Genomic DNA, 27,524 nt, shown 5'->3' on the forward strand with positions numbered 1-27,524 from the left:
CATAACAATATTAACCCTAAATGTAAATGGGCTAAATGCACCGAGTAAAAGACACAGACTGGCAAATTGCATAAAGAGCCAAAACCCATCAGAGTGCTGTGTCCAGGAAACCCATCTCACATACAAGGATTCACAAAGTCTCAAAATAAAGGGATGGTGGAAGATTTACCAAGAAAATAGAGAGCAAAAAAAGCAGGAGTTGCAATTTCCATCTCCGACAAAATAGACCTTAAAGCAACAAAGATCAAAAGAGACAAAGAAGGACATTACATAATGGTAAAAGGATCGCTACAACAAGAAGAGCTAACGATCCTAAATATATACGGACCCAATACAGGAGCACCCAGATACATAAGGCAAGTTCTTAATGACTTACAAAGAGACTTAGACTCCCACACAATAATACTGGGAGACTTTAACACTCCACTGTCAATATTAGACAGATCAACCAGACAGGAAATTAACAAGTATATCCAGGACTTGAACTCAGACCTGGAACAAGCAAACCTGATAGACATTTATAGAACTCTCCAACCCAAATCCACAGAATATACAATCTTCTCAGCTCCATATCACACCTACTCTAAAATTGACCACATAATAGGAAGTAAAGCACTCCTCAGCAAATGCAAAAAATGGAAATCATAACAGTCTCTCAGACCACCGTGCAATCAAGTTAGAACTCAGAAATCAGAAACTAACTCCAAACCACACAGCTGCATGGAAACTGAAAAATTGGCTCTTGAATGCTGACTGGATAAATAATGAAATGAAGACAGAAATAAAGAAGTTCTTTGAAACCTACGAGAACGAAGACACAACATACCAGAATCTCTGGGACACATTTAAAGCAGTCTCTAGAGGAAAATATATAGCAATAAGTGCCCACATGAGAAGAGTGGAGAGATCCAATATTGACACCCTATTGTCAAAATCGAAAGAGCTAGAGGAGCAAGATCAAAAAAACTCAAAACGAACAGAAGACAAGAGATAACTAAGATCAGAGCAGAACTGTAGGAGATAGAGACACGAAAAACTCTTCAGAAAATCAAGGAATCCAGGAGTTGGTTTTTCAAAAAGATCAACAAAATAGGCAGACCATTAGCCAGATTAATAAAAAAGAAAAGAGAGAATAACCAAATAGATGCAATAAAAAACGATAAAGGGGAAGTTACCACAGATTCCACAGAAATTCAAACCATTATCAGAGAATATTACAAACAATGCTATTCACATAAACTAGTAAACCTGGAAGAAATGGATAAATTCCTGAACACTTGTATCCTCCCAAGCCTAAACCAGGAAGAAGTTGAAACCATAAATAGACGAATAACAAGATCTGAAGTTGAGGCAGCAAATAAGAGCCTACCACACACAAAAAAGCCCAGGTCCAGATGGGTTCACAGCTGAATTCTACCAGCCACACAAAGAGGAACTGTTACCATTTTTTCTGAAACTATTTCAAATAATCCAAAAAGAGGGAATCCTTCCCAAATCATTTTATGAGACCAACATCATCCTGATACCAAAACCCGGCAGAGACCCAACGAGAAAAGAAAACTTCATGCCAATATCCATGATGAACATAGATGCAAAAACCTTCAATAAAATGTTGGCAAGCCGATTGCAACAGCACATCAAAAAGCTTATCCATCATGATCAAGTAGGATTCATCCCAGGGATGCAAGGCTGGTTCAACATATGCAAGTCTATAAACGTAATTCACCACATAAACAGGACCAAAAACAAAAACTACATGATTATCTCAATCGATGCAGAAAAGGCCTTTGACAAAATTCAACAGCGCTTTATGCTAAAAACCCTCAATAAACTCGGTATTGACAGAACGTATCTCAAAATAATAAAAGCTATTTATGACAAACCAACAGCCAATATCATACTGAATGGGCAAAAACTGGAAGCATTCCCTTTGAAATCTGGCACTAGACAAGGATGCCCTCTCTCACCACTCCTATTCAATATAGTACTGGAAGTTCTAGCCAGAGCAATCAGGCAAGAAAAAGAAATAAAGGGTATTCAAATAGGAAAGGAGGAAGCCAAATTGTCTCTATTTGCAAATGACATGATAGTATATCTAGAAGACCCCATCGTCTCACCTTAAAATCTCCTGAAACTGATAAGCAACTTCAACAAAGTCTCAGGATACAAAATCAATGTGCAAAAATCACAAGCATTCCTATACACCAATAACAGACTGAAAGAGAGCCAAATCAAGAATGAACTGCCATTCACAATAGCTACAAAGAGAATAAAATACCTAGGAATACAACTAATAAGGAATATAAAGGACCTCTTCAAGGAGAACTACAAACCACTGCTCAACGAAATAAGAGAGGACACAAACAGATGGAGAAACATTCCAGGTTCATGGTTAGCAAGAATCAATATCGTGAAAATGGCCATACTGCCCAAAGTAATTTACAGATTCAATGCTATCCCCATCAAGCTACCAATAACCTTCTTCACAGAACTGGAAAAAATCACCTTAAACTTCATATGGAACCAAAAGAGAGCCTGCATAGCCAAGTCAATTCTAAGCAAAAAGAACACAGTGTGAGTCATCACGCTACCGGACTTCAAACTATACTACAAGGCTACAGTAATCAAAACAGCATGGTACTGGTACCAAAACAGAGATATAGACTAATGGAACAGAACAGAGGCATCAAAGGCAACACAACATATCTACAACCATACAATCTTTGATAAACCTGACAAAAACAAGCAATGGGGAAAGGATTCCCTGTTTAATAAATAGTGTTGGGTAGCCATGTGCAGAAAGCAGAAACTGGACCCCTTCCTGACACCTTACACTAAAATTAACTCCAAATGGATTAAAGACTTAAACATAAGACCTAACACCATAAAAACTCTAGAAGAAAATCTAGGCAAAACCATTCAGGACATAGGAGTAGGCAAGGACTTCATGACCAAAACACCAAAAGCACTGGCAACAAAGCCAAAATAGACAAATGGGACCTAATCAAACTCCACAGCTTCTGCACGGCAAAAGAAACAGTCACTAGAGTGAATCGGCAGCCAAGAGAACAGGAAAAAATTTTTGCAGTGTACCCATCTGACAAAGGGCTGATATCCAGAATTTACAAAGAACTCAAACCGATTTACAAAAAAAAAAAAAAAAAGAACAAGCCCATTCAAAAATAGGCAAAGGATATGAACAGACACTTTACGAAAGGAGACATACATGAGGCCAACAAACATATGAAAAAATGCTCATCATCACTGGTCATTAGAGAAATGCAAATCAAAACTACATTGAGATACCATCTCACACCAGTTAGAATGGCGATCATTAAAAAATCTGGAGACAACAGATGCTGGAGAGGATGTGGAGAAATAGGAACACTCTTACACTGCTGGTGGGAGTGTAAATTAGTTCAACCATTGTGGAAGACAGTGTGGCGGTTCCTCAATGACCTAGAAATAGAAATTCCATTTGACCCAGCTATCCCATTACTGAGTATATATCCAAAGGACTATAAATTGTTCTACTATAAGGACACATGCACACGAATGTTCACTGCAGCACTGTTTACAATAGCAAAGACCTGGAATCAACCCAAATGCCCATCGATGATAGACTGGACAGGGAAAATGTGGCACATATACTCCATGGAATATTATGCAGCAATAAAAAATGATGAGTTCATGTCCTTTGTAGGGACATGCATGAACCTGGAGAACATCATTCTTAGTAAACTGACACAAGAACAGAAAATGCATTACTGCATGTTCTCATTCATAGGCGGGTGCTGAACAATGAGAACACATGGACACAGGGAGGGGAGCACTACACACTGGGGTCTGTTGCGGGGAATAGGGGAGGGACAGTGGGGGTGGGGAGTTGGGGAGAGATAGCTTGGGTTGAAATGCCAGATATAGGTGAAGGGGAGGAAGGCAGCAAATCACACTGCCACGTGTGTACCTATGCAACTATCTTGCATGTTCTTCACATGTACCCCCAAACCTGAAATGCCATAAAAAAAATTTTTAAAAATTTAAACCTTCATCTTCTCAAATTAACAGTAATGGGAAAACAGAAGATATCAAGCTATCTGTATCATAAATGATCAGCACACTGAACTTTATTCCTGAAAGTAAATACTATGGGGACAAGGATAATTCTGTGTGCTTCTAATGTGCTAGCAAAATGTTTCCCATCTAACTGAAATAAGAATGTTTCATACTTTACTTGTCTGATCTCTTAGAAGCTAGCAGCACCAACATCATTACAATTCCCCAAATAACAACTGTTATCCATTTATATTGTTTTGAAGCACCTAAAACTTCTCAATAACAAAAGACATTAAGATGAGCTGTTAGCAATACTGTCTGTCTCTTGAATACTTTTGTGTGCATATACAAAGTTTCTCCATAGTTTTAGTAGATAGCTCATAAGACTAGTGGTCACAGCTTTGTACAATTAAAAACAAAAATGTTTTTCTAAATAGATGACACTAGTTAACAAACCAAAGAAATAAACAGAAGCCTTTTTAAGACTACGGCTGCAATGAATGGTTCAATCTGAAGTTCAAGGGAATAAACTGGTTGATAAGACAAAGATAAACCTGGAGGCATAGAACAAGATTTTAAAAAGTGAGAAGAGGGTTGAAGAGACTGGCAGATACCATCTCTCAGTATGTGAAAGGCTTGAGTCACAAAGATTGCTTTTAACTCCTTGTTCTCTCATATCCTTAATTAATGTTAACTTTTTCTTTCTTATTTCTTCACACAGCTTGGCCATGTAAATCTACCACAGAGAGGTGAGACAATGATACAAATGAACACAATTGATATGATGATAATGATGATAGTGAGCTTGAGATTCTTTATACACATGGCTTGGGCAAGATTTCTGCTAGCAGTTTTGAAGGTGACAGAAGAATCCATGAGATTTTCTTTTTTGTCAATCAATAATTCCAATCTTTCTCCTCGCTGAGCTACCAGATCTACGTTTCTGACCATGATTCCTTTCAGTTCATCCACTTGGGGTTGAGTCTCCATCACTTTGTCTAGGCCCTTATTCTCAGAGTGATGCTTCAGCTGTGCAGCCAAGACACTTGAGAACTCACTTTCCTTGGCATATGGAAGTGCTGTCCGTGCTCTTGAACCATAAGCAGTCTGGAACCTCTTCTTTATCTCATTCAGAAAATTAAAGTCTCGGGAACATTCAAAATCATCATCCGTGATACAAAGATATACAATCCTGTCTTGGCAGATGTAATGAAACAAATAATTGCCATGTGAGTACCTTAGTTTGTTATTTTCAGAAGGTATCTTAGCCAGAATATGCTCTGTCACCTCCAGGAAGGTGGTGAGATGTTAAGACAGGCATTTCCTCCACACCAAGCATGTTTGGCAAAGATAGTGGGCCCTCTGGCAACAACGGCAAAAAGAATGGCCATGGCTTCAGTCCGTCTGGGCACCTACTGAGGACACGCGGCCTCGGGATCGAGGCCTGTCAGCGCAGGGTTGCCAACTGCCTGCTCCCAGGGGAGGCTGGGACTGGATGCTGCTGTCTTCTGCATGAAGCGCCAAAAGAAAAAGAAAATTAAATTTAGTGTAACCTAAGTGTTTGTAAAGTCTATAGTAGTGTATAATAATGTCCTAGGCCTTCACATTCACTCATCTCTCACTTACTGACTCACCCAGAGCAATTTCTAGTCCTTCAAGCTACATTCATGGTAAGTGCTTTATACAAGGAGACCCTTTTTTTTTTAATCTTTCATACCGTATCTTAACTGTACCTTTTCTATGTTTAGATACACAAATACTTACCATTGTGTACAAATGCCTATAGTATTCAGTAGAGTAACATGCCATATGTATTTGTAGACTAGGAGCAATGGGCTAGACCATATAGCCTAGGTGTGTACTAGACTATACCATCTAGGTTGTGTAAATACCCTCAACAATGGCACCATGACAAAAATCACCTGACAACACATTTCTCATACATATCCCTGTCATTAAGTGACCATTACTCTATTTGTCAAATATGAGTGTCTATGTTTCGGGGTTTGTTCAGGTTACATAATGAAAAGCAAAAGTAGGTAGGCATGGTCTTGGTTCTCATAGAGCTTATACCCTTGTGGGGAACACAGATGATGCAATAATTCCACTTATGGTTATTGCTATCTAGGAAAGAAACATGATTCTATAAAAGCAAATACAAAGAGAACCTGATCTAGTCTGAGATGTTAAGACAGGTATTGCTAATTAAAGGTGAGAACTTTGCACTAAGATTTAAAGAATGGAAAGAACTTAAAAAGAAAACTGGATATGAACACTATACATTAACATGGAAAGTGTCTAGGCTATGGTAACTGGAAAACACATAGTACAAAAATGAATCTGCAATATGATTATGTGTCGACACAGGTGAACAGAAAAGAAAAAGACTGGTGGGAATACATCAAAATGCTAAGAATGATTTAAAAGGTGGTACAATTTTAGGTGATTTCCCCCCACATATTTCCCTAATTTTGTATAATGTGCTACAATTACTTGTATGAAAAATGTTTTAAAGAAATGTGTTTTTTCTGTTTGAGTAACAAATAAAACAATCAGCATAACACATGTAGGGAGGCTTTGAGTCAGAGTACAAAGCAGAAAAAAATGAAAATTTTTTGTAAAGCAAAAGAAAAATAAATGTTCGATTATGCAGCGATTGACTAAGAAAAGCCTGCTGTGGACATTAGAATTTGGCTACTTCAAGTTGAAACGTGGAGCAGAAAGTTTTTTTGTTTGTTTGTTATCATTCAGAGGGTCTTCTATAGTCAAGGGAGCTAAAAAAAATAAGTTGGGATCATGAACATTTAAAAAGAAGACTTAAAAGTTGGCAAATACTATGTGGAAATAATTAACTGTTTTTAGAAATTGTTCTGTTAAAACATGTTTAAATTTTTATGAAGAAAAAAGGCATATTAGCCCTTTTAAAGGGGTGGTTTAGAAAAATCTTGGCAACTTCATGTCATGTCTAGTATTGTGTGGAAAGTAACTTTTCTACTTTCCCTGAATACAAGGAGGAAGGAGGCAGAGGGATGAATGAGGAATAGTAATTTAGTTCCCAAGGAAACCCTTTGCTAATTAGAAAAAAGACAGGATCTGTGGCTATGGCAATGTATCTAGACTGTCGTGAATTCTTCTGCTGTTATTTCCTACTCTAGAAAGAGGACACATTATAGATTTTTCTTTTTCAGTTTAAGAGCTAATTTAGTTATCTAGTGAATGTTGACCACTAGCAACAATAAGAAAGGCCATGCCACTGAAGAATTCAAGTTTCACTGGCAGGTACACAGACATACAGAGTGCCTAGCAGTAATAAGACATTAAAATCTATGAATTAGGCTCAGAAATCTTTACAAAATTTCATTAAACAGAGGTTAACAGAAGAAATGATGTACAGAAATACAATAATTAAAAAGTACATGTGCCATATAGTTTACCCCAATAATATAAAGGTGAAACAAAACCAAACATGTTCAAAATATGCCAATGAAGTGTATTTTAGCATCTGTGGAATACAATCATAATTATTTTAATTAAGGTTTTAGCTTTCAGTCAGGTAGGAAAATTGATAAGCCTTTTCATTCTGTCTTAATCAGAAAATTTCCATTGCTACTTAAGACTCCCTAAGAGAAAGGCATCTTTGAATCCTTAGTACTTGAAACAAGGTTTAACTTACTTGTAAGAAGAGTAAAATATGTGAGTACCAAATAAAATAATGCATTTATACATTAATTTGATTTCAGTGTTCAGAATTTTAAACATAATTTTCCTACCAGGAAAGTTGATGTCTCACCTGACCAATTTTATGTACAAAGATTTTTAATTTTTAACCTTCTCTTCCCAACTGCCCCCAGCATGTGCACTCACTCTTGCTCTCTCTTTATCTCTTTCTCTCCCTGTCACTCACCCCATGTAATTATAGACCATGGCTTTTCTTAATTTTGCGATCATCTGGGTAACTTAAAAATCCGTGTCCACACTGCTCCCTATGCCAATTCTGTTCGCTTCTGGGTGGAACCCAGGCATGAATAGTTTGTAATGCTCTCCAGGTGATTTCAGTGAGCAGCAAAGTTGAGAATCCTTGCTCTCCATAAACAAGTAAGCTAACAAAATTATACATTTACTTTAGCATTTTCATACTTTATCTAGATAAAGGCATAATATTGTTGTTCTGTATCTATAGATACTGGCTATGAATGCCCAGTGGGATATTATATTCATTGATTAACTGCTTAAATTCTAAGGATGGTAGAAGTGGAATAGGTGGTAAAGTAATTATAATATACATTACCCATTACTGATTTATGAAGTGTCTTAGATGTGCTCATCTGTAGTATTAATAATTAGGGTGGCTCTCAGTAAGAATCCAAACTTAACTAATGCTTCTTGGTAACCTAAATGGAGATTAGTATCTTGGAAGTCTTATGTACCAGCATTCTAAATAATCATAGTGATAGTAACAATAAAGCAATTAAGCTAATCTATTCTTGCACCTTTCTGGCTGCTGACAGTGAACTAACCTAGACTGACCTTTACTAATAGAACTGCAGATGTAATAGAACTGTGGATGGATGTTTGAACAGATTCATATTGTTAAATATTGCTCCATGGGTTACATAGAGAGAAAAAAGAAATTCTTTCCTTGTGTTGTTCATAGATTTAATGTGATACACTGTTGGCAGACTGTGGTTGATTAATAAGTCATTAAATAAGGGTCTGAAGCTAATTCAGACAATGGAATATGTTATGGTGGATTTCTGTCATCATGAATGCACTCATTACAAATACTATAATTATGAATGAAAAGCCATTAGAGATAAAGACAGATAAATCAATTTAAAATTCTACTGCATTCTGCTTAATTCCACAAAATCTACAACAAACTCACTAGTAGGAATGCATAATTCTTAGCAAAACAATTCTTTGAATAAGAGCATAGGATAATCTATTGGTGTGGTGGCCTGTATTGAAAAGAGGTCAATTGGAGAGAATGAACTGGTTGTATTTGTTAGAGGAGAAAGTAAGAGAGAGTTTTAAATAAGATTTGTGATCTGGAGGATCTTTCAGTGCACAGTTCTAAAAATTATGTTAAGTAATACCTTGTTAATAGAAATTATATTTGTAGGGCATTTTTAAAATTCTAATTTTAAAAATTGAATTTGGAGTCAGAAAAACCTAAGTCCAAGTCTTAGCTCTATTAATTAACAGGCAGTGTACATGGCTAAGATACTTTACATTTTTTTAAATTGCATTTTAGGTTTTGGGGTACATGTGAAGAACATGCAAGATAGTTGCATAGGTACACACGTGGCAGTGTGAGTTGCTGCCTCCCTCCCCTTCACCTATATCTGGCATTTCTCCACATACTATAACTCCCCAACTCCCCACCCCTCGCTGTCCCTCCCCTATTCCCCCAAATAGACCCCAGAGTGTAGTGCTCCCCTCCCTGTGTCCATGTGTTCTCATTGTTCATCACCCGCCTATGAGTGAGAATATGCGGTATTTCATTTTCTATTCTTGTGTAAGTTTGCTGAGAATGATGTTCTCCAGGTTCATCCATGTCCCTACAAAGGACATGAACTCATTGTTTTCTGATTGCTGCATAATATTCCATGGTGTATATGTGCCACATTTTCCCAGTCAAGTCTATGGGCATTTGGGTAGGTTCCAGGTCTTTGCTATTGTAAACAGTGCTGCAATGAACATTTGTGTGCATGTGTCCTTATAGTAGACCGATTAAGATTCCTTTGGATATATACCGAGTAATGGGATTGCCGGGTCAAATGGAATTTCTATTTCTAGGTCCTTGAGGAATTGCCACACTGTCTTCCACAATGGTTGAACTAATTTACACTCCCACTAGCAGTGTAAAAGTGTTCCTATTTCTCCACATCCTCTCCAGCATCTGCTGTCTCCAGATTTTTTAATGATCGCCATTCTAACTGGCGTGAGATGGTATCTCAGTGTGGTTTTGATTTGCATCTCTCTAATGACCAGTGATGATGAGCATTTTTTCATATGTTTGTTGGCCTCATGCGTGTCTTCTTTTGTAAAGTGTCTGTTCATATCCTTTGCCCGTTTTTGAATGGGATTGTTTGTTTTTTTCTTGTAAATCTGTTTGAGTTCTTTGTAAATTCTGGATATCAGCCCTTTGTCAGATGGGTACACTGCAAAAATTTTTTCCCATTCTGTTGGTTGCCGATTCACTCTAGTGACTGTTTCTTTTGCTGTGCAGAAGCTGTGGAGTTTGATTAGGTCCCATTTGTCTATTTTGGCTTTTGTTGCCAATGCTTTTGGTGTTTTGGTCATGAAGTCCTTGCCTACTCCTATGTCCTGAATGGTTTTGCCTAGATTTTCTTCAAGGGTTTTTATGGTGTTAGGTCTTATGTTTAAGTCTTTAATCCATCTGGAGTTAATTTTAGTGTAAGGTGTCAGGAAGGGGTCCAGTTTCTGCTTTCTGCACATGGCTAGCCAGTTTTCCCAACACCATTTATTAAACAGGGAATCCTTTCCCCATTGCTTGTTTTTGTCAGGTTTATCAAAGATTGTATGGTTGTAGATATGTTGTGTTGCCTTTGATGCCTCTGTTCTGTTCCATTAGTCTATATCTCTGTTTCGGTACCAGTACCATGCTGTTTTGATTACTGTAGCCTTGCAGTATGCTTTGAAGTCCGGTAGTGAGATGCCTCCCGCTGTGTTCTTTTTGCTTAGAATTGGCTTGGCTATGTGGGCTCTCTTTTGGTTCCATATGAAGTTCAAGGTGGTTTTCTCCAGTTCTGTGAAGAAAATCAATGGTAGCTTGATGGGGATAGCGTTGATTCTGTAAATTACTTTGGGCAGTATGGCCATTTCCACAATATTGATTCTTCGTAACCATGAACATGGAATGTTTCTCCATCTGTTTGTGTCCTCTCTTATTTCGTTGAGCAGTGGTTTGTAGTTTTCCTTGAAGGGGTGCCTTACATTCCTTGTAAGTTGTATTCCTAGGTATATTATTCTCTTTGTAGCAATTGTTCGTTCTTGATTTGGCTCTCTTTCAGTCTGTTATTGGTGTATAGGAATGCCTGTGATTTTTGCACATTGATTTTGTATCCTGAGACTTTGCTGAAATTGCTTATCAGTTTCAGGAGTTTCTGGGCTGAGAAGATGGGGTCTTCTAGATATACAATCATGTCATCTGCAAATAGAGACAATTTGGATTCCTCCTTTCCTACTTGAATACCCTTTATTTCTTTTTCTTGCCTGATTGCTCTGGCTAGAACTTCCAGTACTATATTTAATAGGAGTGGTGAGAGAGGGCATCCTTGTCTAGTGCCAGATTTCAAAGGGAATGCTTCCAGTTTTTGCCCATTCAGTATGATATTGGCTGTTGGTTTGTCATAAATAGCTTTTATTATTTTGAGATACGTTCCGTCAATACTGAGTTTATTGAAGGTTTTAGCATAAAGGGCTGTTGAATTTTGTCAAAGGCCTTCTCTGCGTCAATTCAGATAATCATGTGGTTTTTGTTTTTGGTTCTGTTTATGTGGTGAATTACGTTTATAGACTTGCGTATGTTGAACCAGTCTTGCATCCCTGGGATGAATCCTACTTGATCATGATGGATAAGCTTTTTGATGTGCTGTTGCAATCGGCTTGCCAGCATTTTCTTGAAGATTTTTGCATCTATGTTCATCATGGATATTGGCCTGAAGTTTTCTTTTCTTGTTGGGTCTCTGCTGGGTTTTGGTATCAGGATGATGTTGGTCTCATAAAATGATTTGGGAAGGATTCCCTCTTTTTGGATTATTTGGAATAGTTTCAGAAGGACTGCTCACAGTTCCTCTTTGCATGTCTGGTAGAATTGGGCTGTGAACCCATCTGGACCTGGGCTTTTTTTGTGTGGTAGGCTCTTAATTGATGCCTCGACTTCTGACCTTGTTATTGGTCTATTCATAGTTTCAGCTTCCTCCTGGTTTAGGCTTGGGAGGATACAGGATTCCAGGAATTTATCCATTTCTTCCAGGTTTACTAGTTTATGTGCATAGAGTTGTTTGTAATATTCTCTGATGATGGTTTGAATTTCTGTGGAATCTCTCGTGATTTCCCCTTTATCATTTTTTATTGCATCTATTTGGTTGTTCTCTCTTTTCTTTTTAATCAATCCGGTTAGTGGTCTGTCTATTTTGTTGATCTTTACATAAAACCAGCTCTTGGATTTATTGATTTTTTGAAGGGTTTTTCATGTCTCAATCTCCTTCAGTTCAGCTCTGATCTTAGTTATTTCTTGTCTTCTGCTGCGTTTTGAGTTTTTTTGATCTTGCTCCTCTAGCTCTTTCAATTTTGATGATAGGGTGTCAATTTTGGATCTCTCCATTCTCCTCATATGGGCACTTATTGCTATATACTTTCCTCTAGAGACTGCTTTAAATGTGTCCCAGAGGTTCTGGCATGTTGTGTCTTCGTTCTCATTGGTTTCGAAGAACTTCTTTATTTCTGTCATCATTTCATTGTTTATCCAGTCAACATTCAAGAGCCAGTTGTTCAGTTTCCATGAAGCTGTGCGGTTCTGGGTTGGTTTCTGAATTCTGAGTTCTAACTTGATTGCACTATGATCTGAGAGGCTGTTTGTTATGATTTCAGTTGTTTTGCATTTGTTTAGCAGTGCTTTACTTCCAATTATGTGGTCAATTTTTGAGTAGGTGCTGAGAAGAATGTATATTCTGTGGATTTGGGGTGGAGAGTTCTGTAAATGTCTATCAGGTTTGCTTGCTCCAGGTCTGAGTTCAAGCCCTGGATATCCTTGTTGATTTTCTGTCTGGTTGATCTGTCTAATATTGACAGTGGAGTGTTAAAGTCTCCCACTATTATTGTCTGGGAGTCTAAGTCTCTTTGTAAGTCATTAAGAACTTGCCTTATGTATCTGGGTGCTCCTGCATTGGGTCCATATATGTTTAGGATTGTTAGCTCTTCTTGTTTTATCGATCCTTTTACCATTATGTAATGGCCTTCTTTGTCTCTTTTGATCTTTGTTGCTTTAAAGTCTATTTTATCAGAAATGAGAATTGCAACTCCTGCTTTTTTTTGCTCTCCATTTGCTTGGTAAATCTTCCTGCATCCCTTTATTTTGAGCCTTTGTGTATCCTTGCATGTGAGATGGGTTTCCTGGATACAGCACACTGATGGGTTTTGGATTTTTATCCAATTTGCCAGTCTGGGTCTTTTGATTGGTGCATTTAGTCCATTTACATTTAGGGTTAATATTGTTATGTGTGAATTTGATACTGCCATTTTGATGCTAAGTGGCTGTTTTGCCTGTTGGTTGTTGTAGATTCTTCATTATGTTGATGCTCTTTTAATTTTAGTGTGATTTTGGAATGGCTGGTACTGGTTGTTCCTTTCTATGTGTAGTGCCTCTTTTAGGAGCTCTTGTAAAGCAGGCCTGGTGGTGACAAAATCTCTGAGTACTTGCTTGTTCGCAAAGGATTTTATTTTTCCTTCACTTCTGAAGCTCAGTTTGGCTGGATATGAAATTCTGGGTTGAAAGTTCTTTTCTTTAAGGATGTTGAATATTGGCCCCCACTCTCTTCTGGCTTGTAGTGTTTCTGCCGAGAGATCTACTGTGAGTCTGATGGGCTTCCCTTTGTGGGTAACTCGACCTTTCTCTCTGGCTGCCCTTAGTATTTTCTCCTTTATTTCAACCTTGTTGAATCTGATGATTATGTGCCTTGGGGTTGCTCTTCTTGCAGAATATCTTTGTGGTGTTCTCTGTATTTCCTGCATTTGAGTGTTGGCCTGTCTTGCTAGGTGGGGGAAGTTTTCCTGGATGATGTCCTGAAGAGTATTTTCCAGCTTGGATTCATTCTCTTCGTCCCCTTCTGGTACGCCTATCAAACGTAGGTTAGGTCTTTTCACATAGTCCCACATTTCTTGGAGACTTTGTTCATTCCTTTTTGTGCTTTTTTCTCTAATCTTGGTTTCTCGTTTAATTTCATTGAGTTGGTCTTCGACTTCAGATATTCTTTCTTCTGCTTGGTCAATTCGGCTATTGAAACTTGTGCATGCTTCGCAAAGTTCTCGTATTGTGTTTTTCAGCTCCTTTAATTCATTCATATTCCTCTCTAAGTTATCCATTCTTGTTATCATTTCCTCATATCTTTTTTTAAGTTCCTTAGTTTCTTTGCATTGATTTAATACATGATCTTTTAGCTCACAAAAGTTTCTCATTATCCATCTTCTGAAGTCTAATTCCGTCATTTCGTCACAGTCATTCTCCGTCCAGCTTTGCTCCCTTGCTGGTGAGGAGTTTTGGTCCTTTCTAGGAGGCGAGGTGTTCTGGTTTCGGGTGTTTTCCTCCTTTTTTCGCTGGTTTCTTCCCATCTTTGTGGGTTTATCTGCTTGTCGTCTGCGTAGTTGCTGACTTTTCGATTGGGTCTCTGAGTGGACACCCAGATTGTTGATGATGAAGTATTTCTGTTACTTGGTTTTCCTTCTACCAGTCTAGCCCCTTCGCTGTATGACTGCTGAGGTCCACTCCAGGCCCTGCTTGTCTGGGGTGCACCTCTAGCAGCTGTGGCACAGTGAGGGATGCTACCCTTTTCTTTTTCTGCTATCTTTGTCCCAGGATGATGCCTGCCAAATGTCAGTCTTTTGGATATAGAGGGGTCAGGGAGCTGCTTGAGGAGACAGTCTGTACTTTTTTGGAGCTCAATTGCTGAACTGTGAGCTCTGTTGTTCATTCAGGGCTGTTAGGCTGCTGTGTTTGATTCTGCTGCAACAGAGCTCATTAAAAAAAAAACCCTTTTTTTCTCAAATGCTCTGTGTTGGGGGGTTTGGGCTTTATTTTTCAATGTCCGTTGAGGTGTCCTGCCCAGCTAGAAGGCAGACTAGCCACTGTTTGCCTGCCGAGGCTCCGCCCTGCTATTGTGTGATTCGCCCTGTTCCTGCAGGCTCTGCTGTGGTCTCCACCACGCCGTGCGGTGGAGTCTCTTCGTTGTAGCGTGTTGCCTCGGCAACGGCAGACTGCGTCACCAGTGGGCGTGTATCTCAGTAGGGACGGGTTGCCTTGGCAACAGAAGGCTGCGTCAGCAGTGGGCATGTATCTCAGTAGGGACGGGTTGCCTCGGCACCGGCTTGCTGCGTCAGCAGTGGGCGTGTATCTCAGTTGGGGCGTGTTGCCTCGGTAGTGGTGGACGCCCCACCCCCACAGAGCGTCTCGGACCGTCTGCTCGGGATAGTTTGAAATTACGGTTTTGTTCGTCCCACTGGGTATCCCAAACGATCTGTCCCTGCAATCCCCTGGGCTGGCCTACTGTCCAAGTCTCATTCAGTCTCAAGTCCAGCCCTCTCAAGTCTCAGGTTGCCGGTTCAACAGGGCACCCAGACAAGCGCGCCCTGTGGGGATTGCTCGGTAGGGCCGGCCGCCGCCGCCCCGGCTGCCGGCTTCGCCAGGCAGACCTACTTCCTGGCGTCCCATGTCTTTTTTATACTTGGGAGTTTCCCCGTTCTGTGGGCAACAAAGATCAGTCTGGAAATGCAGCTCTGACTCACCTGTTTGCGGATTCAACGAGAGCTCCAATCCTGGGTTGTTCTCACAGCGCCATCTTGAGTCCTCCCCCACTCTTTCAGTTTTGATGACAGGGTGTCAATTTTGGATCTCTCCACTCTTCTCATGTGGGCACTTATTGCTATATATTTTCCTCTAGAGACTGTTTTAAATGTGTTCCAGAGATTCTGGTATGTTGTGCCTTTATTCTCATTGGTTTCGAAGAACTTCTTTATTTCTGCCTTCATTTTATTGTTTATCTAATCAACATTCAAGAGCCAGTTGTTCAGTTTCCATGAAGCTGTGTGGTTCTGAATTCGTTACTGAATTCTGAGTTCTAACTTGATGGCACTATGATCTGAGAGACAGTTTGTTATGGTTTCAGTTGTTTTGCATTTGCTGAGGAGTGCTTTACTTCCAATTATGTGGTCAATTTTTGAGTAGGTGTGATGTGGTGCTGAGAAGAATGTATATTCTGTGGATTTGGGGTGGAGAGTTCTGTAAATGTCTATCAGGTTTGCTTGTTCCAGGTCTGAGTTCAAGCCCTGGATATCCTTGTTAATTTTCTGTCTGGTTGATCTGTCTAATATTGACAGTGACTGTTAATGTCTCCCACTATTATTGTGTGGGAGTATAAGTCTGTTTGTAAGTCATTAAGAACTTGCCTTATATATCTGGGTGCTCCTGTATTGGGTCCATATATATTTAGGATCCTTAGCTCTTCTTGTTGTATCGATCCTTTTACCATTATGTAATGTTCTTCTTTGTCTCTTTTGGTCTTTGTTGCTTTAAAGTCTATTTTATCAGAGATGAGAATTGCAACTCCTGCTTTTTTTTTTTTTTTTGTTTGCTCTCTATTTGCTTGGTAAATCTTCCTCCGTCCCTTTATTTTGAGCCTTTGTGTATCCTTGCATGTGAGATGGGTTTCCTGGATACAGCACTCTGATGGGTTTTGGCTTTTTATCCAATTTGCGAGTGTGTGTCTTTTGTTCGGTGCATTTAGCCCATTTACATTTATGGTTAATATTGTTATGTGTGTATTTGATACTGCCATTTTGATGCTAGCTGGCTGTTTTGCCCATTAGTTGATGCAGATTCTTCAATTGTTGATGCTCTTTACCGTTTGGTATGTTTTTGGAGTGGCTGGTACTGGTTGTTCCTTTCTATGTGTAGTGCCTCTTTCAGGAGCTTTTGTAAAGCAGGCATGGTGGTTACACAATCTGTGAGTACTTGCTTGTTTGCAAACGATTTTATTTTTCCTTCACTTATGAAGCTTACTTTGGCTGGATATGAAATTATGGGATGAAAGTTCTTTTCTTTATGGATGTTGAATATTGGTCCCCACTCTCTTCTGGCTTGTAGGGTTTCTGCCGAGAGATCTGCTGTGAGTCTGATGGGCTTCCCTTTGTGGGTGCCCCGACCTTTCTCTCTGGCTGCCCTTAGCATTTTTTCCTTCATTTCAACCCTGGTGAATCTGATAATTATGTGCCTTGGGGTTGCTCTTCTTGAGGAATATCTTTGTGGTGTTCTCTGTATTTCCTGGATTTGAATATTGGCCTGCCTTGCTAGGTTGGGGAAATTTTCCTGGATAGTATCCTGAAGAGTATTTTCCAGCTTGGATTCATTCTCTTTGTCACATTCAGGTACACTTATGCAACGTAGGTTAGGTCTTTTCACATAGTCCCACATTTCTTGGAGACTTTGTTTCATTCCTTTTTGCACTTTTTTCTCTAATCTTGGCTTCTCGTTTTATTTCAATGAGTTGATCTTCGACTTCTGATATCCTTTCTTCTGCCTGGTCAATTCAGCTGTTGAAACTTGTGCATGCATTGCGAAGGTCTCATGTTGTGTTTTTCAACTCCTTCAAATCACTCATATTCCTCTCTAAGTTGTCCATTCTTGTTATCATTTCCTCAAATATTTTTTCAAGGTTCTTAGTTTCTTTGCATTGATTTAGAACATGTTCTTTTAGCTCATGGAAGTTTCTCATTACCCACCTTCTGAAGTCTGATTCCGTCATTTCGTCACACTCATTCTCTGTCCAGCTTTGTTCCCTTGCTGGTGAGGAGTTCTGGTCCTTTGTAGGAGGCGAGGTATTCTGGTTTCATGTGTTTTCCTCCTTTTTGCGCTGGTTTCTTCCCATCTTTGTGGATTTATCCACCTGTCTTCCAGGTGGTTGCTGATTTTCCAATTTGGTCTCTGAGTGGACTTCCAGATTGTTGATGATGAAGTATTTCTTTTTCTTAGTTTTCCTTCTAACAGTCTGGCCTCACTTCTGTAGGACTGCTGAGGTCCACTCCAGGCCCTGCTTGCCTGGGGAACTCCTGTAGCAGCGGCGGAACTGTGACGGTTGCTACCAGATTATTCTTCTGCTATCTTTGTCCCTGAATGATGCCCACCAAATGTCAGTCTGATCAGTCCTTTGTGAGGTGAGTCTTTGGATATAGGGGGCTCAGAGAGCTGCTTGAGGAGACAGTTTGTACTTTATAGGAGTTCTAGTGCTGAGCTGTGAGCTCCGTTGTTCATTCAGGGCTGCTAGGCAGGTTCGTTTAAGTCTGTTGCAACAGAACTTATAAAGCCCCCCCTTTTTTATTCCTCAGGTGCTCTGTCCCGGGAAGTTAGGGCTTTATTTATGAGTATTCGTTGCACTTTCCTGCCCAGCAAGGAGGCAGTTTAATCACTGCCTGCCTGTAGTGGCTATTATGAGCTGCTGTGGGCTCCGCCCTGTTGCCATGGGCTCTGCCCTGCTGCCGTGGGCTCTGCCCTCCTGCCCTGTGTAATTCCCTGTAGTCCTGTTTATATATGGGTGTGGTTAGAACTGCAGTGGCGATGGTGGCCCGCCTCTGTAGTGGTGGACTCTCTGTTATGGCGGGTTGCCTTGGAAATGGCAGGCTGCGTCAGCAATGGCAGCGTACCTCCGTAGGGGTCGCATGCCTCGGTAGTGGAGGACACCCCTCCCCCACCAAGCTGCACTGTCCTGGGTTCAGCTGTGCTTGCCATGAAACTCTCAACCCCAAGCGTTTTCAGTTGCTATTTTGTTTGTTATTGTGGGGGTGGGACCCATCGAGCCTGATCACCTGGCTTCCTGCCTCAGAGCCCCCCCCCCGCCTTTTTTTTTTAAGTTGAACGGTTGACTCTCTCCCAGTTGTTCCAGTCACCTGCTGCAAGGGTGCCGAGATCTGTGTGATTTCCCATGCAGTGACCCACTGCCAGCTCAAACCATGTTGCTGCCTGGGAATCTCCTGGACTGGCTTTCTGTTTAAGTCCCATTTAATCAGATGAATGTGCTAATGTGCCTTCCGAAATCTCCAATTGCTGGTTTAACAGGGCAACCAAACCCGAGTATTTTGTACGGAGTGTCGCTGCACTGTGGTCTCGGCCCAAACAGCCGTACTGGCCCAAACTGCTGCACTGGTGGCCGGTGGGGCTCTTACACCTGGGAATCTAGTCTGTGGACAATAAAGATCCGTATAAAAATGCAGCATCCACTCACCCTCTGCAGATTAACTGGGAGCTGCAATCCTGAGTTGGTCCTACAGAGCCATTTTCATCCTTCTCCCGACCAGGATGGTCTTGATCTCTTGACCTCATGATCCACCCACCTCGGCCTCCCAAAGTGCTGGGATTACAGGCTTGAGCCACCATGCCTGGCCTAGTTTTGGGTTTCATTTGTTCTTCTACTTCAAGTTTCTTATGGTATAAAGTCAGGTTATTGATTTTAGATCTTCTTTTTTAATGTAGACATTCATAGCTATAAATTTCCCTTTAGCACTGCTTTTACTGCATCCCATAAGTTTGTTGTGTTTTTGTCTCTAAGTATTTTATAATTTCTTTTGTGTTGCTTTTGCCTGTGACTCATTGGTCATTTGAGTGTTTTGTTTAATTTTAACATATTTGTGAATTTTCCAGTTTTACTTCTGTTACTGATTCCTGTTGTGGTCAGAGAAGAAACTTTGTGTGATATGTATTCTTAAAATAGATTGAGACTTATTTTGTGGCCTAACATATGGTCTGTCTAAGAATGTCCTACATGCACTTGAGATGAATGTTTATGCTGATGTTGTTGGGTAGTGTGTTCTTTATATGTGTAGATGTAATTATTGTGTTGTTCATGTCCTCTATTTCTTTATTTTCTAACTGTTTGTTCTATCTATTATTGAAAGTGGGTGAATGAAGTTTGCTACCATTGTTGTAGAACTGTATCTCTCTTCAATTCTGTCAAGTTTTGCTTCATAAATTTGACGGTCTATTATTAGGTATATAAATATTTATAATTGTTATATCTTCATGCTATATTGACTTTTCTTATAATATAATGTTTCTGTTTGCCCTTGGAAACTTTTTTGATTTAAAGCTTATTTTGTCTGATATTAGTACAACTACCCCAGCTCTCTTTTGGTTACTATTTGCATTGAATTATCGTTTTCTATTCTTTCACTTTTGATCTATTTTTATCTTTCATAGACAGCATATAGTTAGATTCTAGAATTTGCTGGGGTTTTTTTGTCAATCTGTCTTTTCCTTGGACATTTTATTTATATTTAAAGTAATTACTGATAAAGAGGGATTTCTATTTTGCTATTTGTTTTCTATATGCCTTTTAGGGTTTTTTTTTTGTACCTCATTTCCTCTATTACTGCCATCTTTTGTGTTTAGCTTACTTTTTATAGTAAATGTTGATTCTCTGATGATTTCCATTTATGTATATTCTACAGGTATTTTTTGTGTTTACCATGAGAATTACATTTAACATCCTAATGTTGTAACAAACTCATTTGAATTTATACCAACTTAACTTCAGTAGCATACAAAATCTCTGGTCCTATATTGCTTCACTCGTCCCTTTCTATTGATGGCACTAATTACATCTTTATACATTGTGTGCCCAATAATAGGCTAAGCTTGTAAAAAGTTCTTTCTTAGCTGTCCTAAGAGGAACCAAGGGAGGAAGTGTTCACCCATGGACCAGTGCTTTAAATGATCAGCAGAATATTCCTTAGATCAGAGTAATGTCACAGTGGGCAAACCCTAAAGAATATGAATAATCAGAAGGATAAAATTTAGGCTATTTGGGCAACCACATTGTCTCACTTGAAGATATTCCTTCCAGAACTGAACTCCTGATGTCTCTGGGTTTTGTTTTCACTAAAGATAATTCCCTCTTTCCTAGGGGATAGTCTCTATTATGGTCTATCTTCAGCTGTATGCAGACTGCAGTTTGGGGCTAGCACACAGAAGGCAACATGCTCCTCATCCTTGGGAGCGTGTTCTTGCTGAGTGCACTCAAAAGACATACAAAGATGAATCATAGGAGATCCCAGTTCCCTAGGGACTGTAAGTTTGTGCAGCTGCTCACAACTAACTTACCTTAAGGTAGAACATATGGCTCTCTCTTATTGGTGCCTAGGACATTGTGCCTAGGACATTTTGCCTTGTCCCTCCAGAGCAGCATTTTATGTGATTTCTTTTTGCCTCTCTACTGCATCTGTGTCCAACACATTTGCTGACTTAACGTATTGGATGGGACATTTGTAGGTTCCCTACAACACTTTACTGCTAGGAGAATTATTTGAACCTAACAAATACATATGCAAATATATATGTTTATACTTTTGCAAACTTGATCTGTATAAGTAGTTCCTAGACCAGTGATTTTCAGACCTTGCTACTCATCAGAATCACCTGAGGAAACTTCGCCAAACCCAGATTCCTATGTTCCAACCACAAAGATTACTTTAATGAGTATTAGGTGGAAGCCAGGAATCTACATTTTCAAAAGCTACCCAGGTAATTCTGATATGCAGTCAGCATAGAGAATCACAGCCCTTTGACTGCCTAAGAAAATTCAGTAGTTAAAAAAAGCTATATAAACTGTCTTCTATTCTTTAGGGAGATTCTATGTTAGTATAGCATACAGTCAAGAACACTACCAATGCAGCCACTTCCTAGCTGTTATCTTTAGACAAATTACCTAGTTGTTCAGAGCTTCAGTTTATTGATGTGTAAAGTAGGAGATACAGGTTTACTATAAGGATTTATGTAAAGCCTTAGCACAGTAGCTGTACTATAGCACACAATAAATGTTGGCCAGACTTATTCTGCTGTACACATGAGCCACTGGATTTGTCCGGATGCAGAAGTCTTCAACAGTACACCTTCTTTTTTTTTGAGACGGAGTTTCGCTCTTGTTACCCAGGCTGGAGTACAATGGCGTGATCTCGGCTCACAGCAACCTCCGCCTCCTGGGTTCAGGCAATTCTCGTGCCGCAGACTCCCGAGTAGCTGGGATTACAGGCATGCGCCACCATGCCCAGCTAATTTTTTGTATTTTTAGTAGAGACGGGGTTTCACCATGTTGACCAGGATGGTCTCGATCTCTTGACCTCGTGATCCACCCACCTCAGCCTCCCAAAGTGCTGGGATTACAGGCGTGAGCCACCGCGCCTGGCCCACAGTTCACCTTCTTGAGCCAACTTTTGAGAAAGCCAGGGAGGTTTCCTGGCCCCACAGGAAGTGCAATACCAAAGCCAAGTCACAGGGAGGGGACTTACTCTTGGCGCACACTTGCTGGCGGGGCTCGGGTTGTTGCTCCGCGCGCTTCCACCAGGGGCCGTTGGAGCTACCCAAGCTCCCTGCGCCTACCCGGCGGCGTCCCCGCGCGTGCCCACTAGGCGCAGCGCGCGCCCCGGAATCGCGGGAGCCACCTCCGCCTTAGGCCTCCGCTCCCCAAGCGACTGCCCAAACTAAGCCTCGGTGGCTGGATACGGGAGCGCTCTGGAGACAAATATCCTCCCTCCATTGTGGTCTGCATTCCTCCGGCCCCAGAGCAACTCTGGGACGGAAAGTATTAGCGTCTGTTGCGCTGCAGCCTGGGAGGAAGGAGGAAGCCGATCCCGGGGCGGAGTTCGGGCTAGACCGAGAGACGCCGGCGCCGCCCGGATGTTGCGATGGCTGATCGGGGGAGGCCGAGAGCCGCAGGGACTGGCCGAGGTAAACCCCGGGCGGGCCCACTCTGCGCCCACGGAGGCCAAGTTTGTCCGAGGGGCGGCTTCGTTTCTGTACGGCCTCCAAGGTTCCGACCGCGGGGACCAGGGCGGAGGCGGGGCTGGCTGCTGAGCTCGTGCCGTGAGCTGGGGCCGGCGGGGGGCCAAAGGCGGGAAGGCCAGAGCTTCTCGGACGCGGCGGGCCCCCCTGCGCACCCTGGAGCTGCAGACCCCACGCCCAGTGCCACGGCAGGTCGAATTGTGAGACCTTGGCTCTGGGACGCTCAGCTGGTCAGCAGTCCTGTTGGGACCTGTGACAACTTACGGCTTCTGACTATCGAAACCATCTTCATTTCCACTTAAAAAGTATTCGATTTAGCTAGAAACGAACGAGTTTTGACCGCAGCTTTCCACTTTGGGTTTATTTGATCTGGTGCCTCTTCCTAGCATCAACTGATACTTGCTCAGGGAATTTAAAAGTGATTTACCTATCCACGAACCGAAAAAGGATATAATTATGTTTAAAAAGTAATAATTTGCTTCAAGGTCAAGAACATGATTTTCTAAGGAACTGCTGTTGGTTTCATAGTCACACTTTCTTCATGGGCCCGAATAATTGAATAGACCGTGGGTAATGAGATTTTACATTTGAAATTTGAATAAAATAATTTTTTCAATCTTGAAAATGTTGAGGTCTGGAATTTATTTCCTATGCCGCATAAGAACAGAATTTGTGAATTCCATTTTATTTCTCATAAGTATTTGTTTTGATTGTTAAAAGTAAGATATTGGATTGAGAGTACTCAGTCTTCTCAGTTTTAACTTCCTCATGTCTTTGCAGTTGAGGGTATTGTCTGTTTTTAAAGTTTCTTATTTCAGATCAATCCTAAATCCTTGAGACCGTGGAAGAAGTATGGATTACTGAATAGCTGTATATGGATATATGACAATTTGGATAATCTGTTTTAACCCGGTTCTTTGGTTAGTCATATAATTGGATTAACCAGTTCTCCCATTCCTGGCAAGTTTTCATTGGAAGGGAAGCAGTTTATACAGTTTTCAAATTTCTCACCAGAACCTCTGCTAGAAGGAAGGCAGAATAATACAGAATTACTGCTTTGTGGTGGATTTTTTTTTGTAAAACATTTATACATATTTTAAATTTATATATTTTTTTATATAAAGATACTTCAGTTGTATAACTGCTGTGAACTTGTACATTATTAGAACCTATGATTTTCCCTAATTTATGCAAGAACTTTGTATGCAGCCTTCTCATTTAAGCAGTGGTTCTCAAATGGGGTGTTTTTGCCCCGCAGGAGACACTTAGTAGTATCTGGAGACATTTTTGATTGTCATACCTTGCAGAGGGTCAGTTGTATTGGCATCTAATGTGTATAGACCAGGGATGCTGCTAAATATTCCACAATGCACAGGACAGCCCGCAACAACTAAGAATTACCTGGGCTGGGCGTCGTGGCTCACGCATATAGTCTCAGCACTTTGGGAGGCTGAGGCAGGTGGATCACTTGAGGTCAAGGAGTTCAAGACCAGCCTGGCCAACAGGACAAAACCCTGTCTCTACTAAAAATACAAAAATTAGCTGGGCCTGGTGGCGCCCAGGTTCTCAGGAAGATGAGGCAGGGAGAGGCAGAGATTGCAGTAAGCTGAGATAGTACCATTGCACTTCAGCCTGGGTGACAGGGCAAGACTCTGTCTTTAAAAAAAAAAAAAAAAATTATCTGGCCCAAAATGTCAGCGTCAAGTTTGAGAAATCCAGACTTGAGTTTATTGAATTCATTGAGTCTAAATGATTTCATGCCTTCCTTTATTCACTTAGCAATCATGTATTGATTGCTTGTAATGGATGAGGCACTGTTTTAAGTCTTTGGTTTGCAGTTTTGTTTCTGCCACATTTTAACTGAGAAACATGCATTCTAAAATGTTGAGTTGGATTGGCCCATTAATTTTTTTAAGTCAGGTTTAATAGGATACAATTTACGTAAAATAAAATTCACCCTTTTTGTAAATTTATTGTGATTTGAAAATAAATTTGTGATACAAATTTGTGGTAGGAGAAGTGATTTATTTTTTGTTTATTTTTTTAGAGGGGGCCCCTTAATAGATCTAAAAATACAAAATAAAGCTTAAATATCCAAGAAACGGTCAATGCAATGAACTCCTTTTCTAAAGGGCTTATAAAAATGTAAAACGAAGACTTACCAAGGAGAAGTGTTTTATGTGGAATTGGCAGTTGTTTAGTTGATATTAGAAGTAGTAATACTTGGTATTAGAACATGATATCTTAAGGCTTTTAAAATCTTGTGTTCTTAGATGTATACCATGCCGTTATAGTCCAACATGGTCTTACAAATCATTTTATCTCTTTTTTTTTTGTCTCTTGTTTTTTGCTTTTTTTTCCCCCGATACAAGAAGTCTCCTTTACAGACAATAGGTGAAGAACAAACCCAGAACCCCTACACTGAGTTGCTTGTACTGAAAGCTCACCATGATATTGTACGATTTCTGGTAGAGTTAGATGACTACAGGTAAGAAATTCTAGTGTCTAATTGACTGTTGTTTGGGAAATTGACTATTTTAGGGAATTTCGTGTTAAACACCTTTAAAATTAATACATCTTTTCTAAAAATGTTGAAACTGTGATCATTAGTAATATTTAGTAGAAATTGAAATTGGCCTCTGCATCTTGATGAAATATGTATCTGGAGTCTTTTTTGCCCAAAGTCAGGGTGTCATGTCTGGTGGTTTGAGGGTTATGTTTGTTTGTTTGTTTGCATTCTCAGAAATACTCTTGTTAGTTTAAAAGAATTGTATGACTTTAAAATTTGGGTATATTAAGGAGAACTTGAATTTGAGAAACAAATATGATAAATGTTTATCAGGTACCTACCAGGAATGTTTTATTTTTAGTGGAAGATAAGGATTTAATCCAAAGTTTTTGTTATTGATGAAACCACTTTAAAATATACATTATTCTGTACCTCCATGCTAACATCTATAATAATTGTATTCAATATATTTGCAAACAGTGGTGAAGGTATATAGGTTTTAGGACTGTAGACTATTATTGATCTGTATATCTGTATATTAAACCCATATTCAACTATATATTTATCCTTTATAGCATGTTTCACCATAACAATTACATGATTAATGGTGTAACTCAATATTTTCTTCCTCTCTAAAACGTAAACTTCATGAGAATAAGGCTATGTGTTTCTTATTCACTAAGTATTTTTAGTACCTAGTACAGTGCCTTACGTGTGGCGGATAATTCTCAGATGGTGGCTGAGTGAATGAATGACTCCCCAGACTACTAAGCATCCGTGTTGGATGCCATCCTAATCCCCCAACCTTATTTCTGTTGTCTTCCAGTTTTTCCATTTTCATCTCTACTTTTCTCTTTTGCCTTTGCTGTTTTTTCCTTTCATTTTTCACTCCATGGATGAGTGCTACTGTGATTATTCCCAACTGACTACCACTTCTGCTGTATATTAACCTTGTTTTTTCTCTGCTTTTTTAAAAAAATTAAATTTTATTTTATTTTTTTAAATAGAGACAGGATCTCACTATATTGTCCAGGCTCATCTCAAACTCCTGGGCTAAAGCTGTCTTCCCACCTCGGTCTCCCATAGTGTTATGATTACAGGCATGAGCCACAGAGAAGGTACCCTGCCTTCTCTCTGCTTTTTAAATGTCATTGGTATTTAGTTGGTTTTACTAAATGCAGTACAGTTAGTTCTGACACAACTTGGAGTTTAGTCAAATTCCACTGGTGAAGAATCTATACAGTACCCCTCATCAGAGACACTAGCCGCAAGCCCTGTATGGGTTTGTAAGCTGCCTGTATTTCCAACTGCTGACTACAAATTCCCACTGTCCTCTCAGGCCTGATAATTCACTAGAAGGACTCACAGAACTGAGAAAATCACTATATGTAGGATTACAGTTTTATTATAAAAGATACAAATCAGGACTGGCCAAATGAAAGGATGTATATAGGGCGATGCGAGGTCCAGGGCATCCCACATGCAAAGCTTCCGTGTCCTAAAGACTTCTTGCCCTCTTGGCACATCAATGTGTATCACCAATGACTGAGCACACTTGAGCTTTGGGTATCCAAAGCTTTCATTAGTAGGCATGAGTGTTTGAATCACTGGTCACATAATTGAAGTCAATCTTAAGTCCCTGCGCACCCCCCATTCCCCCCCCCCCCACCCGACCCCACTGGTAGCACAAAGCCCAAACTTTTAAATCACTTGGTTCATTTTTCCAGCTTGGCCAGCCCCTTTCCTGATGTTATCTCAGGGCCCACTGTGAGTTGTTTCGTTAGCATACCGTTAGCATAAACACAGGTGTGGTCCAAGGGATCCACCATGAATAATGAAGACATTCTTAACACTTGGAAAATCCCAAGGGTTTAGAGACTCTCTTCTAGGAACTTGAGACAAAGCCCAGCAAAATTATTATACAATACTGTACTGCTTAACTTTTTCTTGAAAATATTTGTCTCATGTGTATTATTGGCCTGTCAGCCCTGTTTTCCTGTTGTGATGCAAGTAAACCAAATGATGACATGTTAAACAGTTAATCATCTGCAGCCTCTTTTGGCAATATTGTTGCTATGTCCTGAGAGACACTCCATTTATTTAAGTGGTCATTTTTGTGAGGAACTAATTATTTCTGGAAAAGTAGGATTTTGGAGAGCTAAAGTTTTCTTGTGCTATATTTTACCCTAGTAAGTTGCTAGATTAAAGAGAATCTGATAACTTTTTATAATCACTAACCTTTGTGTGTAAGGAATCCTAAAGTTACTTTGTCTAGTAAAGTTAAATAATAAATACACAGTACTTGATCAGGTTGTGGACTTTAAATATTTATGTAAATTGTTAAGAGTCCATGTTCATTTTTACCTTTTCTCTGTAAAATATCCTCTTGGCTGT

At 40.0% G+C, this 27,524-nt stretch overlaps 1 protein-coding gene and 1 pseudogene across 3 annotated transcripts in view; one reads left to right on the top strand and one right to left on the bottom strand.

Moving 5' to 3' along the window:
• Positions 1-4,619: 4,619 nt before the first annotated feature.
• On the bottom strand, positions 4,620-22,239 carry LOC118151494 (vesicle-associated membrane protein 7 pseudogene; annotated as a pseudogene). Its single transcript, XR_013532272.1, has 2 exons — positions 22,129-22,239; positions 4,620-5,564 (listed from the first exon to the last, which is right to left on the bottom strand). The product of XR_013532272.1 is annotated as a vesicle-associated membrane protein 7 pseudogene (transcript).
• Positions 22,240-22,246: 7 nt separating this feature from the next.
• WDR41 (WD repeat domain 41) overlaps positions 22,247-27,524 on the top strand; it is a 59,950-nt gene continuing 54,672 nt past the window's right edge. Inside the window, exons 1-2 of one of the 2 annotated variants that reach the window (XM_008991907.5) lie at positions 22,247-22,567; positions 24,994-25,109. In XM_008991907.5, coding sequence (XP_008990155.1) covers positions 22,517-22,567; positions 24,994-25,109 — 167 coding nt within the window. In that variant the 5' untranslated portion in view covers positions 22,247-22,516. The remainder of the gene's footprint in view (positions 22,568-24,993; positions 25,110-27,524) is intronic. The other variant, XM_008991909.5, reaches the window with a different exon arrangement.

This window comes from Callithrix jacchus, chromosome 2 (assembly GCF_049354715.1).
Source record: "Callithrix jacchus isolate 240 chromosome 2, calJac240_pri, whole genome shotgun sequence".
NCBI lineage: Eukaryota > Metazoa > Chordata > Mammalia > Primates > Cebidae > Callithrix > Callithrix jacchus.